This window comes from Artemia sp. Qi Xiang Cuo, chromosome 3, assembly GCF_049724085.1.
Source record: "Artemia sp. Qi Xiang Cuo chromosome 3, ASM4972408v1, whole genome shotgun sequence".
Classification (NCBI taxonomy): Eukaryota; Metazoa; Arthropoda; class Branchiopoda; order Anostraca; family Artemiidae; genus Artemia; species Artemia sp. Qi Xiang Cuo.
In genome coordinates, this window is record NC_142796.1 from 861,314 (window position 1) to 882,613 (window position 21,300).

Sequence of the window (21,300 nt, forward strand, 5' to 3'; positions counted from 1 at the left end):
TTTCACATGAAAATGTTTAGTTTTATTTACACAAAGTGCTGTCGATTACAGTGCCATCTCTTACTGAGAAAAGCAAAAGTGTGACACACATTCACATATGAGAGTAACAAATTTTGTAACAATAGGATACAACACTACACTTTAAACATGACTTCCTGGAAATTGTAAAATTTGGAATCCCTATATTTAGTTGATCGGTGATAAGACAGAGAAAAAGGGAACTTATTTCTAAAAACTGCCTTAATTCAACAAATTTTTCTTGTTTTAACTGGCTTTTCTTTTTATTTTTCAGAGAAGATGGAATCGAATCTTAAAAAAGTAGAATTATTTGTATTCCCAAAAAATTGCTGTTTCTTTTTTTCATTTACATTTGTAAACAAACCGTTATTAATTATCCCGGTGCAATTCAGTTTTAAAAAGGCATTTTTCTCTCTGAAGGTAAAGAATAATATGATTGGCTTGCGAAAACACGCTGCAAAAACAGACCAATGAAATTAAAACAAAGTTTTAAATTGGAAATATGGAAGAGTAATCTCTCTTTTTCTCCCTTGTGGTGCACATTACAAAAAGAGACCAATTTTTCTACATGTAGGCTATAATGGCACTAAAACTAACAGTCAACAAAGAGTAGTACTATATGTACAACATATACACTCAATTGCTCGTAAGAGCAATCATTAAATAGATAGGATACATCACATCATTCACTGGGATACAAATTGAGGATAAATAATTTAATTGGGTGGTAGGTAGCTCTGTGGTGGCGGTAAGTATGTCTCCTGTGGCGGGAGGTATGTTTCCTCAGGCTCAGCAACTACCGGTTCTTGCTGAGATGCTCCTTCTTGAAGTCCATTGTTAGGGCTAGAGCTGAAGCTGTTACTGCTACCACTGGTGGCATCGCTGGCGCTATTACCGCTTCCACTGTTAGAATTGGCGTTTCCAGGTCCTACAAAAATTTTTTTATTGTTAATGCTTAGGATGTAAGCATTTAAGTTTTTTTTCTGATACTGATCAATATTTTTAAAATCTCTTTTTCTTCCAGAATCTTGTGAGCTTTTTGACAGAATTTTAATTTTTGTTTAAAACTGTATTTTACTTCTTCAAGTTTAAAATCTGTACAGATTCTTTAAAATCCAATTGAAGAGTAAGAAGTCACATTAATTCTTATTTGTATTGTTATTAGACTGGTAAATTAGACTGAGCTCAAAAATGAACAGCGGAGATGATTGAAAAAGATATATCATTGCTTTTAATAATTATATTGTACCAATTATCAGGTAAGACGAACATCTCTATTTCTTATTTATAAATTATCTCATGCAGAAGTAGGGAAAGTATTTACCGATTTGAGAGATATACCAATTACGTAAATGGCCAGGGAATGGAAAAACAAAAACAATTTTGCAGGTGCATTTTAGAACGAAATTAAAATATCAATAGTTTATTTTGTACCTACTACAGTGCGATACTGTAAGCGAAAAAAAAACAAAAAGAACAAACAAGAGAAAATTACAGCTGAAAGCTGTTTCTAAAACGAAATTATTTTTTGTAGATTTTTTTTTGTTGATGGTAATTTTTGGAGGTATTTAAATCATTATTAATAAGGAATACTTAATGAATGTAGAAATCTAGAGAGTCAATTAAATGACAAGACAAATTCCACTTACAAAACTTAGAAAGCTATCCTGTCAAATTTTCTCCTGAAAAGCTCAGGTAACCTGACAAATTAATCTAAGTTTTAAATTGACCCGTTTTTAATCTAAAGAGAGGGGGTGGTATAGCCCTTCCTTTTTCCATCTAAATATGCTTCTTGAATAGCGACTTTAAAGAGTGTACCTCCTCTGCAGTTTCCAGAATTTTGAAATATAAATTTGCCAGTTTACATAGGTACAGAAACCCTGTCATAAAAAAAACAATCTCTTTCTTATTTTAAAAACATAAGTAATATAAACTTCAAAATGATAAAAATGTATAGCTGCTAAGGCTAGCAGTATATCCTCAGATGCTTGCACTGTTAAAGAGGAGAAAAATTTCACGCACAAGCGTGTTCCAACGTAAATAAAGGAATTAGTTCCTTTCTATTTTCGGGGTTTCCTTCTACTTTTGAAATTTTATAGCTCTTTTTGCATGGTTCCTCTTATTTTCTGCAATATACAATTCTTGTTTCCTTGTGTTTTTTTTTTAAATATTCTCTGGTGTGGGGTGGAACAGAATTAATATTATCAGGTGAGAGATGCAGCAGGACTTTTAATTTTTTAATTTTTTTCGATAATTACGCTTGTTAATCACTAATATGGCCTGCTCCCAGTTATTCAATTTCTACTCGTTCGATTTTGGCTGTTTTCATCGATACTGGAAAATCATGTTAGAAATCAATTATACACTCGAGCGTCGTCGTATCCAAAAAGATGCAATTTTTCCTTCTTTTTTTTATGGATTTCTTTTATATGGTAAAACTGTATCAATAATTACCGATGTCGAAAATTGTACAAGATTACACCCCAGTGGCGGATCCAGGATTATTTTTTTTTTTGGGGGGGGGGAGGGGCGGGGGCAAAAGACGTTGATCCGATAAGCTTGCGTTAGGGGCAAGTTTAATTAACACAAACTTGCGTTAATTAAGTAAATTACACTACTTTAGACTATGTTAGGGGGGTGCGCGCGCCCTCGCCCCCTGGATCCGCCACTGTTGCACCCTCAATTATTTTTATATATATATATATATATATATATATATATATATATATATATATATATATATATATATATATATATATATATATATATATATATATATATTATATATATATATATATATATATATATATATATATATAATATATATATATATATATATATATATATATATATATATATATATATATATATATATATATATATATATATACGTTTCTACGAGTCAAACGACCTTTTCGGGGGAGGGGGGGGGGGGGAATGCTTACCTCCTAACCACCTCCCCTGGATATGGCCTTGCTGTCATCTTTAAACGAAATCTGGCTTGTATGAAGTATGTGATCTAAATATGGAGAAGTATTCGTTTCATTTTTTGGTATACAAAAGAAAAGAAAAAATAACGTGAACTTTTTTATGATTATCAGAAACTAACTGACAAATCCAGTTGGGTTGTATTTGTTATGATTGGCTGAGAGTTATCGACATTAAATTATGCGAGTAAGATGGATTATTTGTTCTTTGATGGCGATGATGAATCTTAAGAATACTTGCCTGCATTTGATGGAAGGGGGATTACTCCAATTTCACTATTTAATCCATAGTATTCCTTTTGTTTTTGGCAGTCAACATTGAACCACCAATCACATACGAAGGCTTGTTGGTTGAAAAGTGACCCATTGTGACAAAGGAATGATGATTTGATATTGTCATTACAGACGTGGAACACCTAGAAATGAAAATTGTTTCATATTAAGTTTTATGGAGAATTTTCTCCAGGAAAAAATGAATTTTCTCCAGATGTGTTCTCCAGAAAATGTTTCGTCAGCGGCGGGATCGTCTCCTGCTGTGCCCTACAGTCAGACAAATGGATTAATTATCTTATAGTTATCTTATGAGTCATAGTGGGTATTGTTAACGTGATAGAATCCGACGGTAACTAAGTAAAACCCACTAGATAAATAAACTCTAAGTATGAGAATCTATAGATGGTTAATATATTCTTCAATTTACCAATTAACGAAACATTCAGAGACCATACCATCTAGCCCAGCTACTCAACGCTTAAGAATCATAATAACTCTTCGTGAAAAATTCATATTTAGATCAACTCGGGACTCATAATATCTTGAATAAATATCAATTTCTAAAATCATTTGGCAAACCACCCAAGCATCCTTTACAGTATTAAATAAAAAAACAAGTTATTTTAACTGTGAGTAAGGAGCGACGTAAAAACTTAAAACGAACAGAAACTATTCCGTATATAAAAGGGGCTGTCCCCTCCTCAACGCCTCGCTCTTTAGGCTAAAGTTTTTTAGTATTAAAAAAAATAAGAGTTGTGAGAAAGTCAAACTTTAGGGTAATGAGCGAGGGGTTGAGGAGGGGACAGCCCCCTTCATATACGGAATAATTTCTGTTCGTTTTAAGTTTTAAAGTCGTTCCTTACTTTAAGTTTAAAAAACTTGTTTTTTTTATTTAATTTTTGTACGTTTTTGTATTAATTCAGGTTTGGTTTTTTGCTCACCGTAAATGAATAATTAAAAAAAAATTTGCATATTAATTTTACTTTTATTTGGTTAAATGGCTTTCTCGAAACTTCTTTAATTTTATTTACGAACGTTTTTATTAGTAATAAATATACGTAACTTACGAATTAACTTATGTAACGAACTTCTATATGCATATATTTTTAAAACGTATATTAGGGGGCTCGCTCCCTAGTCAATACATCGCTCTGTAAGCTAAAGGTCAAATTTTGTTCCAATTCTTTAAAAGTAACCCCTTAATCACAAAGGCCGTTATTTAGAATAAATAGCTCTTATGAGATTGCTAAAAAATCTTTGGCTTAAAGAGCGAGGTACTGACTAGAGGGTGAACCCAATCATATACGTAATATTTTTCTGTTTGTTTTAAGTTTTGATGTTACTCCGTATTTTCAGTTGGAAAACTTGTTTTTTTTATATTTAATTTCTGATCATTTTTTTAATTAATGCTGGGAAATCCGGCGCCCCCTTAATAGCAATGTCCCTTCCCCCATGAAAACTTCCTTCATGTAAAGATCTTCCCAAATAACCCCCTACCCCCCCCCCCCTACTACCAGAAAAAATCCCCCCTGAAAACGTCTGTATACTTCCTAATAACCAATACTATATGTTAACATTGGGTAAAGTTGATAACTTTCAGCCCTCCCCCCGGGGAATTCGGGGATTAAGTCATCCTAAAGGACATAGTTATCATATTTTCAACCATGATGAACAAAATGGCTGTCTCAAAATTTTGATCAGGTGACTGGGAAAAAATGAGCGTGGGAGGGGGCCTAGTTGTCCTCCATTTTTTGGTCACTTAAAAAGGACACTAGAACTTTTAATTTCCTTTCCAATGAGTCCTCCCACGATATTTTAGGATCACTGGGTCGATACGATCACCCCTGGGGAAAAAAAAAAAACACCAAAAAACAAATAAACACGCATCCGTGATCTTTCTTCAGGCAAAATTCCACATTTTTGTAGATAGGAGCTTGAAACCTCTACAGTAGGGTTCTCTGGTACACTGAATATGATGGTGTGATTTTCATTAAGGTTTGAACCATTTTAAAACGATTTAGTGGCAATTCTTATTATAATGATTGTTAAATTTTAATTATTTTACTTTAATTCAGGACTAATTCCAAGTTGTATTGTAACTATATTCGAAAAAAATTAAATAAACAGGGGTCATCGTAAATAGTATAAAGTTAAGCAACTGAATAATTTTGTAAATACCGTATAAATCCAAAAGTTTAAAGGAATTACGGGTAACAGAGAGTAAAGTTATGAGATAAAATGACCATTTTTCCAGACAAACTTTCTCGGATATCTTAAAGAAAGTAAAAGCTTTAACTTCCATTTGAAATAAACTTTCAAGAATCCGATTAAAGCATCAAATCCTAAAATTACCACGAAATTCTATTTATCTAGCTCAATACTTATCTTTATAATATTAGTTAGAGAAGGATTGTCCGTAAAGCAATTGTTTACTCTCTGATGGGTGAAAAATATTGTTTAATTTAGGGTTTCAAACAATGAAAAATGAAACAGTAATGCGATTTTGCAAACTCCGGCATTCGACACAGCTTGGGCGAGTCACATTTGGTGGATTCAACTCAAACCATGTTTATTACAGGACTTGCGAAGAGTCGTACACTCTTTGCAAATCCTGGGTGTGAATTTTAGAACAGCACTAGTTTAGCTACCCATGTATGGAAAACTTACGCCACGCTTTACCTCTCGAGGCAAGGTAAATCACAATTCCACCATACGTGGCACGAACCAGATGGTATACACAATTTTGTAAAGAAAATGTGGTGCTTTGTGAGCAACCGAATGCATACCAGCTTGCATGCTTCAGATCCGTGAAAGTTTTTACCAGTCAATGTGAAACGACCATAAGGATCAATGACCAAACTGTTAATGCTCAATGAGTGACGCAGCTCCGTAATTCAGTCGTAATTCAGCTCCGTAATCCGTAATCAGTGGTGATTTGAAGTCACGATTATTTACTGAAGTGTTTCATTTTTGGGATTCATCAATACAGAAGCCAAACCATATGGGCACTGCCTTGATATATGCTAAACTGATTTTCAGGGGCATAGACTTTCATCCGAAAGAGGTTCAACGGCTTAATTTACTATTAGATCCAGCAGAGATATACATCCACCTTGAATAATGGAGAGCATAGTAGCTTCAGCAGTGTAATTTACTAATTCTATCTTAGTGGGGGGCAGCTTGGTTGGAGCAGATTGTTATAGTCAAGCAGAGCCAACGATGGAGATACACATCTGCAGCCTCTGCAACCAGAGTCAGCCCAGGAGGACCAAGGTTGCACCGAACTAACAAGCAGTACCAACCTCGGCAGAGCAGAAATTATAGTCAAAACAAGTTAAAATAGAGGAGTACAAGAACAAGCCACTCCTTATAAGCTACCCCTTATAAAAAAGAGGAGCAATTTGAGAGATAAACATGAGGGGTAGGGTTTCAGTCGTCAAGACTTGATATGAGCTAGGGACCGAAGTCCAGCAAGGTTAGGGATCTAGCATACAAAATATTTCATTTTTAGGACTTTTCACAGATAATACATGACTTAAAAAGGGGATATGTTTTCTATTTTGGCAGGGATGGACACTAACTGGACTCCTTCTCCTCATCGCGCACCTGTGATGAGAGGAATGTGCCCACATATTGTCATACAAGCGCCATGTAAACCGCACAATTCCACAACGCGCAGCGCAGTCCCCGTAACGCTTGGTAAAGTTCTGCTACGCTTGGCATACTTTCACCAAACTTGACACCTGCCACCTGGTGAACGATGTACGAAAGTTGGTAACCCCTACATCGGCTATTTTTTCATCAACAGTAATTTTATATCACCACGATTCACTATTTCGAAAGCATCTGAAGTATATTATTTCCGATCACTATAATGCACTTACGACCATATCCGCCCCCTGAATCACTTCACCAGGGGATGGTAGTGCCCACTTTGAGAATCACAGCTGTAAACTAAAAATAGACTGAAAAAACATATTTAGTGTTTTTGATCTCTCTCGAACAACCATTTTTTTATTCAAGTAAAATTTTTTCCTTGTCCTCAAAGACAAAGAAAAATACGGAACAAATGTTTTGACAATCGATGTCATCAATTTTTTTGTCTCTCCCTGCATTCCCGGCCATAGAGCCTTGCGGGGTGGGGATATTTGGTGTTTGACGCTTTGCAAATGAAAAACATCGTCCCGGAATGGGGGAGGAGGTGTTCATAAGAAAGATTTAATGGAAATTGGATATTCAAGCGAGGGTGTAAAGAGGGAGGCTTTGAATAGATTGGGATTGAGGAGGAGCGTGAGTAGCTTGGTTAGCTACACACGGCTTGGTAGTACAGTGGATTGTTTAGTAGTATTGTAATAATAGTAGCAGTATTTAATGGATTCTATTCCAAACTAACTACTTCCACAAGTGCCTATAACAAAAGTAACACATTTTGAAAAGCTTTAAAGTACTTTCAGAGCAAAATAAGATCGGAAAGTGGATTGGACCGTTAATCAAACGCACTGAGGGCTAAAAATCTTTCATATCGCCATAAATCTCAATTTGACCAGAAAAAATCACATATCACCTTTTGCATTGCCACAGACACCTTCCATGAAATAATATTTCGCTCAATAACATGTTCAAAACGGATTTGAAAGTAAATAATAATCATCTTCATTTTTAAACATGACATCAAAACTTATGGTTAATTACGAAGGGGCAAGATAAAAGATTATTTTCTGTTGAGGATTTTCTCCATGACTGGTTTCGTGTCAAACGGGTTCTACTTTTTCTTTCATCTGAATGCGTATCTTTGCGTTTATCAAGGTCGGGGTTTTTTGACCTTCCCATTAGATATTTCGTGAACCAGTTTTTTCTTAAAGATAGCCTAATGAAGCTGATGACAGATCTATCAAAGTGGATGTCTGACGATGTATCTGTCGATATCTGACAATACGACGACATAAATTATTAAAATCTGGAAACGGAATTCATCAGAGAAGGGACGCAAACAAGAAGGGGACACCCTCGGACAAGGCCAAATCCAGGGGGATTTGAACCCCCGAAGTGTTTATTCGAATCATAAACGCGTAACAGAAATGAACACAAACCCATTTTGATGCGTTTCTTATGTTTTTATTACCCCCCCCCACGTTTCTTAATGTTTTTTGCACCCCCCCCCCAAAAAAAAGAATCCTGGGTACGTTCTTGCCTTCGGAACCCTAAATTTTTAGGAATATCTTGGCATTTCTTATTCAAATTATCAAATAGAGTTTAATCTTTATTATTCCCCCCCCCTAAAAAAATATAAAAATGTTGGTATCCTCTCTCTAAAAGTTCATGCGTACGAGCCTATTAATAGGTATTAAGATTCGCGAGTGGCTTTATTTACTTTTGTAACATTGAGAGTTAGGTCTCAAAAGTAAGTTTTTTGTTGGTTGGGTGCCATAAAATTGCTAAACAAGCAGATAACGTTCACTTCTAACCGTGGGTGGCATATGCCTCCTAGTCAAAGTATAGTCATCTACGTAACAAGTACTGACAAAACTCTCCAAAAGTGACCCCGCGTACCTCAGCGCCCCTAGACGGAAAGTGCTGTACTACTTAATCGCTCCGAGCCAATAAATTAAATTTAATACAGCTTTTACGGAACAAGTATAATCACCTTCGGAACTTAGGTTATTATCCCCCAGGTTCGCATAGGTATGGAATCGTCTCCGGAGACGCGGAAAAAGGGTCACTTTTTTGTGTGGAGAGGATAGGTTTTGTCAGTACTTGTTCAGTATGTGTTTATACTTTGCTCCTAGTGTAGCCTATGCAGTTTTCGAAAATGGCTGAACCATGGTTTGAAAGTAACGACTTAATAGGGGATGTTTACCCAGTTTTTACTCCCTCCCAAAATTCGTATTTAGCAGCTTTGTAATTCTGACTGACGGCAATGTTTATAATGACACTAGATATATGCACCCTTCCCCAAACTTTGGGTTTATACTTCCCAAAAACTTCGTGAAATAGCCATTACCAGTCACTCTTAACTACGCATTATATATATTTAGGTGTGTGTGCAAAGAGGGGGCAGTACAGGCCAGTGGTGATTCTGAACTCTCTTGCGCCAAGGGTAAAATCTTGATTAGCGCCTCCTCCCTGTCTCCCACAAAATTTTTAGGACAAATTTTAACAAAAGTTTCATTTTATAGAAAAATTATTTTCAATTCTTGATTAATTAATAATTGATTTTTTTTATTTGCTTTTAATTGTTATTAATTATTTTAATTTAATTATTTTAGTAAAAATAAAATTTCAAAATGATTATAACGGTTAGAATATTAACTTCAAATTTTGCACCCCTAAAATTTCTGTGTCTAGGGTAAGTGCCCCCTTTATTTTCCCCAAAAACCGTCTCTGGTACAGGCCCCCTCCGTAGGCCTTACGAATTTCCCTCAGTCTCTGATAATTGACACATATCATGCCTGTTTTGACAAGTCCCCCTTCGTTCTAAAGTAACTTTAGATCTTTCATAATTTCATGATTGCTTTTTTGTGTGATAAGGTAATTTTTTGGTTTTGTGGCTGCGAGAAAATAATTATGGTTTCACATATTTAAGTATTTACGAAGATGAAACCACCGTTCTAAGAACTATTTACTATTAACGGGTTATTATTTAATAATGGTTTACTTGAGTTGAATGGGAGCTATTTACAATGTAAAAAAAAAAACACATTAGATTTTCATCTTTTGTTATATGAAACTTCCTTAGAATCTGACAGAAAAAATATACTGTGAAGAATATATGAAATGACGGAAAATGCTTTACGGAAAGCACGACGGAAAAGTGATAAATATAGATTCCTTTTATTACCTTTTTACATTTAATAAAATTGTTATTGTGAGAAAGAGTTCCACTGGGGATAAGGGATTCCTAGGGAGGGGGAGGGTGTACAATTTTATCAGAATAAGCTTGACGGTACTAAAATAAAGCACTTTAAGTGCTTTAATAGGTAGTAATATCTTCATTAAAATGAATTATTACTTTGTTTTAAATTTATCCAAGAACAAAGAGGGGCAAATATAATGAACCCTCTGAAGTTTTTTATTGTCCTTATTTTCCCCTGGAGGGTCATTACAGCATGGCTTTTTGTGTCATTTTGTTTGTGGCTTTTTGTTTCATGTGTCATTTTGTGTCATAAAAGTGAAACCTTGCAAAATAGATCTTCTGCTTAAATTAAGTACGAGACAACTATTTCCAGCTTCACAACTTTGCTCAGTCCCAATTTGTAAGGTTTCAAAAATCTGTAAATACATTTCCTAAATTTAGAAAAAAAAACCCATTGATATGCATTAAAATTCTACTCAAATAACATGAATTGTATTTTAAGAACTAAAACTCGAGAAAAGGAAATTGATAACTGAAAATTAATGTAAAATATTGTTTTGTCAAAATTTCAATAGGTATTGTACCTGTCAAGTATTCAAATTTCTAAGACTTAGAAATCAGAAGAGAGTTAACATGGAAGCTTGGCAATACCTTTCCAGAGTATGTTTTTATTCCTGGATTCATTACTGAAAGTGGTATGGGCTATATAAGTTTCTTCTCCATTTTTTGGGAGGGGGGCAAATGGGAGGGGGGCAAACCAGAGTGCTCTGATTAACGTAGTTTGAAGGCCTAGAAAAAACAAAATCAGTAGAAAAAAGATCTAGAGCCCGTCAATACAGGGCTGAAGGGGTGGGGGTGGGGCCACTGCCGCTCCAAGATTTGGAAATATCTTTTTTTTTGTTTTTCACTAATAAAAACCCTTTGTTATTATCTTTATTGCAAATTTTTTTGAAAAAGTACAAAATTGTCCCTCCACCCTGACCTTGAAAAAAGCATACAATTACAGCTACCCCTCGCCCCTCTCTAGTGATGACTATGATTGCTAGCATTCGTTTCTCATTTGCCACTGACAACTAAATTTTTGTCTTTTTGTGGTTGCGCCAAAACAATTATGGTTAAACAGATATTTAAGTATTTACTGAGGTGAAACCAAAGTTTTAAAACCCATTAACTTTTCACGGGTATTAGTTAATCATTGTTTAATGGGGTATAATGGGAACCACTGACAAAATGAAAATGGTTATAGCTTTATTTTTAGTTATATGATACTTCTGCAGAAGTTGACAGAGAGATTATAACTATTCGAAGAAGGGTCCCCGAATTTTTTTTTGTATCCATTAAGTAGATGATATTATTTTTCATCCTTTTATTATAAGAGCAATTTGTTATCAGGGCAATTTCGAACTGTCAGGTTTTTTGAATGCGGAACTAAGATCTTTGTGGGATAAAACAGTCAAAACTGATTACTAAATTCATTTGCACTATGAAATGCTAATTTGTTGGATAGATACATAAACTTCCATGTAAATCCCCAAGACATTGGGCTTTTTCTGTTCCCCCAATAATACAGTCTATGTTCAAGGCTTATCATATCTTCCATATGTTTCACCTAAAATCGTTTTTTGTTTCTAATCTGTGACCATTTTTGACCACCCTCGATAAATTGTCACTTTTCCCACCTAAAGTTTCTACAAAGCCTACAAGTCTGAATCTGCAAAATGCAAAGACATTTGCTTGAACTTAGAATATTACTAATTTTATATTGTAGTATTGCTCTTGTGGTGTTCTGTTTTGATTAGTATGGCGGATGTTTTCCATGAAATGTGTTCGGTTTAGATTGCAAATTGCTCTCATATGTAAAGTGATCTATGAGTTGAAGGATTTTGGTTAGGCTTTTTTAATCGGTTGGGTTTCAAGGCTCTCTGTGCATCTAAGCTTTTTAAGAACTTGACGCACAAAGTGGTAAAACTTTGGAAAAGTGGGTTGGACCTAAAGATGCTGAGTTTCAAAGAGCTATAAATTCCAAATAGAATAGAAGAAGTATAACATAACGCCTTTTGCATTACTATAGGCGTGTGCTTGTGGCACATAGGCGTCATTTAAGAAGTTGAGACGGTGGTTGAACATTGAAAACTTAAAAATAGAATATTTTCCATTATGTGTTTCAAAATGGTTTAATGGACCTTGTTGCATGGAATTTTAAAGTTATTCCAAAAAACCAACGAATCCACTTCCCTCTCTTCTTTTGTTCTGATACGCAGTTTAAGCATGTTTGGGCCGGATACCAGAAAATTAGTGCGTAACATTCTACAAAAAACATACTATTGTTAGACAATTACTATTTTTCGTAGGATTTTTTTTTAGATCGCTAGAATGAAATGTTTTTCCGAAAAACGTTCAAAATTAATTGGTATAATTTGTGGCAACTTGTCCAGATGCACCAGGAGAATTAGAACTGGAACATATTGATATGGCCAAAACTCAGACATAAATTTTAAATCTCAAAATGTCCTTGGTGACACGCTTCATGAAATATTGAGGTTAAGCTGGGCATTTATTCAACGTCAATTATGCGTCACAAGACTCTTAAATAGATGATCAGGTTTTAAAATAGGTAGTAAGGTAGTAAATTGTTGTGTCATTGTCCGGCTACTCACATGATTCATCGCAAAAACTGAATTTTTACTTCAACGTCATTTGAACTTCAAATAATATGTTCAAACGTTAAATTTAAACGCTATACAAAATTCAAAAGTATGATCTTCAAACGTTATAGGAACTTCGACTGATCTGTTCACTTGTGAATCAATGCATATCTTGTTAGCTCTGGCCATAAGCATTCTGAAACACGCATAAAAGCAGGAATTTATTTCCCAGACCTCAAATATAGTTAGGGCGGGGTGGGGGTAAACTCGTCAGAATAGCTAAAAAGTTTCTAAATATTACGAAAAATAAAGGAATAATAATAAAATATGGAAATATCCTTCCGGATGATCAAGCTTAGAAACCTCCCCACCCACTATCAATGTGCCTGCGCAAAAAATATCCGATAAAACATAATTTCACACCTGCTTATTTGATTACGGAGAATGTCTTCAGGTACATATAAGTTTAGTTGTTAAAACCCAGCAATTCAAGCGGATAAACACAGTTGAAATGTTTGCAGAGAAACAGAGAGGTTACTAGTAAATGGTGTGCCTAAAAAAATTAGGTTCTTTTTACTGACTTAGAACTTGACATAGCAACAATGTGTGAAAACAACAACAGGTAAAAAAGCCAACTGAAGGAATAATGTGATTGGCTTAGAAAATACACCCCAAAATTAACCAATTGAATTTAAATACGCTTTATGGCACGAAAGTCTATAATAGTTATCCTTTTGTTTTGATTGGCTTACGAAATTACGTCGCAGATATAAACCAATGAAGTTAAAGGACCCTCTTTATCTAGGAAGTAATCTCTCTTTTTCTTTCATGATAAAAATACCTAAATTGGTAACAAGTCCTGGTTATATCTTCTGTAATTAGTCTTAAATATACTATCTGTTAACTGTAGTCTCATGTCAGCATGCAAGTCAGTTGAAGTCTTCTACTTTCCCTGAATAGTTTAATTTCTAAAATAGTAAGGTGTTAAAAATGTATAACAATATAGTCTAAGTAAGTACTTCCCAAATTAAGCGGTCACTGTCTTTCGTGGGCCAGAGGCTTTCAAAGGGGTTTTACACACTTTAGGCGAAAATTTTCAAAAGTTAAGTGCACTAATGTTATAAATTAATACCAAGAAAGGTTTTAGCAAATATATTTATTTTTTTTGTTTTTTTTATTTATTTTTTTTATTTTTATTTTTTTTATTTTCTATATTAATTTATATTTTGCTACTAGGGTTTTGGCTTTTAGATTTAGAATACTGTGGCCTACTGAAATAAGACATAACACTGGTTCGAGGGGCAACCCAATATCCATTCCATGGTGTACCTCTTGCATTTTGTTCAATCCCCTCCTCGTAGGCGCGCTCTTACAATATCATGCCTCCTGCGGTACGTACGGTACAAGCAGTATGGTGTACACGATTTTGGAAAGTGGATAACCCTTCCCATTGGCCCACAAAAAGTAAGTAAATCTAGCCGTAACATTTGACATCGAATTTTTAGACTTTGATGCTGAAATCTAAAAACAAGGGATTAAAACTCTAAAACACCGATTACAGGACTATAGAATTTTAAGTAATAGGGCTAATTTTAGCGTGTGAGGGACAATAGAAATGTAATCAGGTTCTTTAGTGTTCGTTTAAAGTCAAACTATTGCAGGGTCGATCTTATTTTTGGTATCAGCATGATGAGGGGGGGGGGCTCTGAAGGGGGATAAAGATCTCTAGGATAGATCCAGTACGTGGCCAGAGGCAATTGGTTTCATGTACGCTTTCTCAGTTTTGCATAAAAACAAAGAATTCTTTTTAAAAACAAATTTTCTCAGCATGCTATTGTGGGTAGCCTATATATATTATTTGGGTTATATTAGTTGTTCAATCAAATTAAAGGTTTTATCCTTAAAGGACCTTTCAAATATTGTGCTAAATATTACGGTAATATTCTGTCCCCCTCTCTTGATCCAAGTTCTTTTACACTCACTATGTTATAAGTTTTCTATTTTTTTTAACTTTGTTGGTTCAATGCCTTACGCATAACTATGTCCAATTAAGGCTCTAGTAAAGTAAACAGTAAATGTAAATAGTGAAAAACTAAAGTATTTACAGTATCATCTTTAAAATAATTTGTTTACTGGGCAAATAAACCTTTGTTTACCTTGCACACAAGCAGACTCGTGCACAAGAATAGTTTGTTCATTCAGTAGCCACTTAATCAAGATTAATGTATTGAAATGTAAAAAATCATATGCAATTAATATAATCTGATGTATTTTCTTTCACATAACATTGTCCCATATTTCTCTTCAACAGCGATACAGCTAAAATTTAATTTTTGGATAAGGGACTAATAGAGATTGACAGAGGCAGAGAGAGAGTTGGAAAAGGGGAAGAGATATAGAGAAATTTAGAGGTGCCCCCAGATTTTTTGTCCCCCTTGATTTTGAAAACTGCTAAATTCTGTGAATTAGCACCACTGATTAGGCGGGGAAAATAAGGAGGATTGTCAACCTGCTTGAAAGATTCTGTTGTACCTAATGCAGTTCAGTTTGTGTTTTAATCATTATTTTTGCTACTAAATAGCCGATTATCAGAAGAGGGATATCTGTGGTTAGACATTGGTCACTTACCTGGCAACCAGAAGCAGGGTCTGTGTCCGCATAGTATCCAAAAGGAGCTGTAGCAACATCCTCACATCTAAAGCTTGTTTCAGGGATTGTGTCAAGAATGGGATAGTCTTCACCAGGGGTCCCAGGAACAACCATCATCAACATTTTTAATGGATCCATCGTCACTTCCTCAACTGTGTCTGATTGTCTTGATTCTGCAGGAGGTAGCAGTAATACTTCCTGAAAGGGGAGCGACAAACGTTAATTTGATTAAATAATGACAAGATTCCAGCTTTTTGATCGAAGTCTGAGTAGGTTTACATCACAGTCGTTCGTTCCAAATGTAATTATTTGCCAATGGTCACAACCCCTTTGAAACCACTTTTTTACCCCAAAATTACCTAAAATTTTATTGGTAGCTGTTTCCCTCCTCCAACAATCTCTTGTATGTACGATACGCTTCTAGCGAAAAGATTTCAGTTAACGACAATATAGTTGGAGTATTTAAAACATGTAAGCTATTTAAAAAAAAAAAACATAAAAAGTTACCGATCCATCAAATGCTGGGAAAAGAGAAAAAAAGATTGATAGAGGGAAAAAGAAAGAGAGCTTAAAAGAGGAATAGAGAGGAGCGAGGGGGCAAGAGATAGAAAGCAAAATCTATTACCATGGCTGAAAAGGGATAGCAAAATTTGTATTAAAACAGCATAGATATATTTAGATAGATATAGAGGGAGAAAATACTGGAAGACATCTATATCTGGGTCAGAAAGAGAAGGAGGAGAGAGGGAGTGATAACGAAAACAGAGAAAAAAGAACTTACATCATTGCTTGACGGAAGAGGAAGTTCAAGAGGGTTGTCTGGTCTCTGGTTTGCGTAGCCATACCCATGTCCAGGCAACTGTGAAAAAAAAAAATATATTGATTATCTTAATAAAACACGACTATATAAACCTACAATTATAATTTTTAACCTTTTAAAATGGTTTTTCAACATAGAGAGACATTTTTCTAAAGTCAGCTATATAACAGATATCTAAGTAATTTAATTTTAGGGTCGTAATGAAAAGGAAGACTGTTTATGTTACTTTCTTTGGTTTCTTCCTCTTACTTTCTTATATCTTTTTTTGGTTTGTTCAATCTTCAATTTCATAATGTTACTTTCTTTGGTTTTTTCCTCTTACTTCCTTATATCTTTCTTTGGTTTCTTCAATCTTCAATTTTATAATGTTACTTTCTTTGGTTTCTTCCTCTTACTTTCTTATCTTTCTTTGGTTTCCTCAATCTTCAATTTCATAATGTTACTTTCTTTGGTTTCTTCCTCTTATTTTCTTATATTCTTTGGTCTTTGCATCTATTTTGCCAGTAAAATTCTTGAGATTATATAACATTTGATTACAAGAGAATGCTTAGGATTGGGCTCACTAATTTTTGTTTACACATTATTGAAAAAGAAGAGCTGTACCAGTCACTATGTTCCTTTCAGGAAGTTCTTGGTATATGTCAGCACTGAAAAACTTAAGGATCCGCTTTTAAGATTATATTATTTCTTGAGAATAAATAATATTATTGCTTTTTCTCCTGATTTGCCAAAATCTTCTTCTGGGTTCTGTTTCTATTTTATTGGTTTTCTATTTGCCCAAATTAGAAATCTAAAACTACAATGCGTAAAAGTATAAAATACATTTGTATTTCAAGCTTCATTATGATTTTAACTAAACAAATTCAAGACCAAATAATTTAAAAATGATACCAGACAAGCTAAAATTATTTACCAAGCAAGTCTAACTTTTCATTAAGGTTCTAGAATCTTATTAATTATATACCTCTATCACCCCTGTAACTGCCACCACTTTTGCTAATGATAAACATAAATTATCCGTTGCGACTCTTAAATGAAGCAATGTTATCTATGGAGATAACCAATGATCAGATAGTTTTCTTATTATAGAGATTATGTATTTTGGTTAGAGCGTTGTCCTTAAAGACATTTCACTTAGAAAACATAAGTGGCTTTCTCCAGAGACAATACTGCTTCGTTTAAGTCTAAAATCGAAGATAACTCAAACTAATAAGATTAATTATTTCGGTTTTCCCCCATTGACGTTAAAAAATGCACCACTATTAATCTTCAATTTCCGTATACATTCCCTGCAAAGCTGCATGCACTTCTGTTTTAAACTGCTTTCCAAGGCGGATACGGAATTAATGTTGGCGGAGGAGCATCAAGAAAACTTGGGCTCCCCAAATCGTATTTTTAGCCCCATCTTATCTCTTTTTTTGTACAATTTTTACCCTACTCAGCAAGAGGATACATGCCCCTAAAACCTCCCCAGGACCCGCCCCTGCGCCTATCAACCGCAAAGTTTCTAAGTTCTCATTACGATATTAGCATATGGGCATCTTAAACAATTATTATATTTGATATATCAGCAACATATGCTAAAAACCTTAAGTTTAAGGAAGAAAAAAACAAACCTTATCAGCCGTTGCGTAAGCAAAACAGAGAAGGACAGCAACAAATTGCTTCATTATGAATCTGAAAAATAATCTAATCGTTAATAATAGCTTTTGGTAATATAGACTAGAAAATTTAAGTGGTTCAGTCCCATCCCTTCAGAATTTAAAAAAATACAGACACCTATGTGTTTTCTATTGTAAAATGGCTTACATTCTTTTTTTTTTGTAAATACCTAGATATAATAATTATCTTTAATCACATCTCAGAGTGATGAAGCAAGATTTTTTTTCTATATATAATTTACCCTCTAAAAGGCCACAATTTTCACCTCCAGCGCTTTTGAAAAATTAAACCATTATTTAACCAAACAAATAATTGACAAATAATAATATACTGACCATTTTAAACTACAGAACTAAATGAAAATGAAAATCCTATAAATCTTTAAAAGTTTTAGAGTCAAGTTTTGTTGTATAATGGTTTAAAAGCTTTAAAAAAAGAAAAAAAATAGAATAGCAATTGAAGGAGAAACATCACTTAGAATTGCGACATATGACATATTTAATAATACTTTTCAAGGGTCTACTACGGGGCAAGGGGGAAGACTGTACTGGGGAGCCTAAAGTCTTGTCTCAAAAGTTTATGATTTTACAATTTTCACTGTAATGCAGCTAAAGCTTCCGGAAATAAATTTTTAAGAGGGCGAAGGCCTAAAGAATGACTTTTGCCCGTTTTTTTTTAAATACTGTTAAAATTTAAAATTCAAGGGTTTTGCTCTTATAATAAGTTGGGGAGACACTATATCCTTGCTTCTCTGTGGGTTAGTTTCCTTGCAATATAGAAAGAATGAACACCGGTGTAACTGCCTTTAGTGGTTTCTATACAACTGCTTTTTATACGCTATTACTAAAAAGATGTGAATTCATATAGAGCGATTTTATTCAATTTATGCCGTAATTTTTTTATTTATTTAATTAAAATAGTTTCAACCTGTTTTCAATGAGGGCTCGTCTACATTCATAAGTATACTGTGCGTTGGGCGAAGAGGAGTTGCGCGGTAGACAATTACCACGTTTACAAAAAACTTACGCTATATATTGTTTCATGGCAAAACAACTTAAGTATACTATTAATACAAACTTTGAGGTCTGAAAAATGTGATAAATTGATCTTAGAAAACAAATTCTTAGAAAATCTATTTGTAAAATATACGGCATTAGAGCAGCAGATAAGTATCACAATTCAAACTTAATTAACATTACGTTTTATACATATAAAAGTAAATCAGGAAATTTGTAAGCCTACCAGTTTCTTCGATAATTCCTCTTCCCGTTAGGAAGTATTTTTAATTTTAAAAGTATTTGCTACGACTAACAAAAGTGATTGTATTATGACTTTGAAAAATTAAATTAAAAAAACAAGTTTTTTAACTGAAAGTAAGGAGCGACATTCAATGACCACTTAATCCCAAAGGCCGTTAATTAGAATAAATAGCCCTGATGAAAGTAAAAAAAAAACTTTAGCACAAAGAGCGAGTTAATCACTAGGGGGCGAACCCAATCATATACGTAATAATTTCTGTTCGTTGTAAGTTTTGATGTTGCTTCTTACTTTCAGTTGAAAAAATTGTTTTTTTTTATATTTAATTTCTGATCGTTTTTTTGAATAACGCTGGGAAATCCGGCGCCCCCTTCATAGAAATTCCCTTTCCCCATTAAATCTTCCTCCATGGAAAGATCTTCCCACGTAACACCCGACCCCCCCCCCCCCCAAACTACCAGAAAATATCCCCCCTGAAAACTTCTGTAAGCTTACCAATAACCAATACGATATGCAAACATTGGGCAAAGTTCATAACTTGCAGACCTTTCCCCGGGGAATGTGAGGGATAATGTCATCCTCAAAGACATAGTTATTATATTTTTTGACCATGCTGAACAAAACGACTATCTATAAGTTCTTATCGGGTGACTTTGGGTAAAAATGAGCTTGGAAGGGGGCCTATTTGCCCTCCATTTTTTGGAGAACACTAGAACTTTTAATTTCCGCTCAAACGAGCCGTCCAGCGAGATTCTAGGACCACTGAGTTGATACGATCACCCCTAGGAAAAAAAAACAAAAAAAAGACAAATAAACACGCATCCGTGGTCTTTCTTCTGGCAAAAAATACAAAATTCCACATTCTTGCAGATAGGAGCTTGAAACTTCTATAGTATGGTTCTCTGATACGCTCAGTCAGGCACTTTCTGGACAAAAGCAAAAATTTATCAAAACTTAGGAGGTGGAAAGGGGTTGGGGATTTTTTAGAATCAGGATGCGTAAAAAAATTGCTTTCAAAATCTATGTGGTCCAATTTTGTTCTTTTTTCGATGTTTTTTTTTTACAATGAAAATACCAAAAATAGATTTTTCAAAATCTAGGATGGGGCAAAAAACTTGGGGCGAATGGCCTGCCATTCCATCTGCTTTTAACTACTTGTTGCTTGGCTGTTCAACTGCTAGCTGCTAGTCTCTTTAATAAAGCAACTGCCTTTGGGCTGTCCCCGAACCAGAAACCTCTGAAATTTGTAAAATTTCAAGTAGTTTTTTTTCTTATTTTACAGACTACCTGCCTAAGTTAACGTTTTCTATAAAGCGGCGACCTAGTCCAAAATAAAAGCCTGGGTGAAAATGCACGTTTTGGGAAACATAACAGTGGTTTGGAAAAAGTATAACATACTCGAGGGTTGATTTTTCAACAATGGGGGTCGAATATAGGTGCAACAAAATCGATATAAAAACCCAAACATAGTTGTGTTTTCCAACAATTAATAGGGATTTTGAGGCACAGTAAAACCGATATAAGAATGGCTATGTTTCATAACCAGTTGCTGGTACACTGAAACGAGTGCCACACCTCATTTAACTTACTCTGCAGCGACCATACTCACTCTTTTGAAATCTATCCTATTTAATCCCCTTTCACTATCGTTAAACACAAAAACTTACACTTTTGTTGTTTTTCCAACCAGTTACTCACACACAATCTAGTTTTCAAATGATTGCTTACCATACCCTACCCTTGTGCTTATATACCCGATTTGAGAATGTAGCCTTAAAAGATAGCTCCTCCCCATAGCAGGGGGGATTAACAAAAAATCTCTTTCTTCCTAAGAAATGTCGTAGTTAGCGAATTTGAGCCGGGATCGCGTGCCAACAGACCTTGACAAGGACGCATTTAGTTGAATTTTTGCGAAAAAATTTTATGATCGAAATAGTATTATTATAGTTGCCTATTTGATTTTAGTATCATGCAGTATAGGACGCGGGTCAAGGAGCTTCGTAATTTAATCAGTCAAATAAAAGATCTCTGGCGCCAAATTTTTTTCATATATTTTTGAAATGGAAACTACTCGAGTATGCAAGTCAGACTTAGGATGATCTACAAGAGAAAATAATAAGCATTTAGATTGGCTAT

The 21,300-nt window shown here is 34.5% G+C and overlaps 1 protein-coding gene across 1 annotated transcript; it reads right to left on the minus strand.

The window, feature by feature from the left end:
* On the minus strand, positions 1 to 20,889 carry LOC148953636 (uncharacterized). The gene is made up of 6 exons (XM_089087286.1): positions 20,832 to 20,889; positions 17,862 to 17,922; positions 16,207 to 16,284; positions 15,405 to 15,623; positions 3,247 to 3,421; positions 1 to 946 (listed from the first exon to the last, which is right to left on the minus strand). The coding sequence occupies exons 2-6, from the start codon at positions 17,913 to 17,915 to the stop codon at positions 735 to 737; spliced, it is 738 nt and encodes a 245-aa protein (XP_088943412.1). The 5' UTR covers positions 17,916 to 17,922; positions 20,832 to 20,889; the 3' UTR covers positions 1 to 734.
* Between the last annotated feature and the right edge of the window lie 411 nt (positions 20,890 to 21,300).

Bases quoted from the DNA above. Each gene is read 5' to 3' on its own strand.
- LOC148953636 (XM_089087286.1), bottom strand. From the start codon at position 17,915: ATGAAGCAATTTGTTGCTGTCCTTCTCTGTTTTGCTTACGCAACGGCT. The intron at 15,624-16,206 runs GTAAGTTCTTTT...CTCCCCTTTCAG, and splicing joins CTCTTCCGTCAAGCAATGAT to GAAGTATTACTGCTACCTCC. The intron at 947-3,246 runs GCAAGTATTCTT...AAATTTTTGTAG, and splicing joins CCCCCTTCCATCAAATGCAG to GACCTGGAAACGCCAATTCT.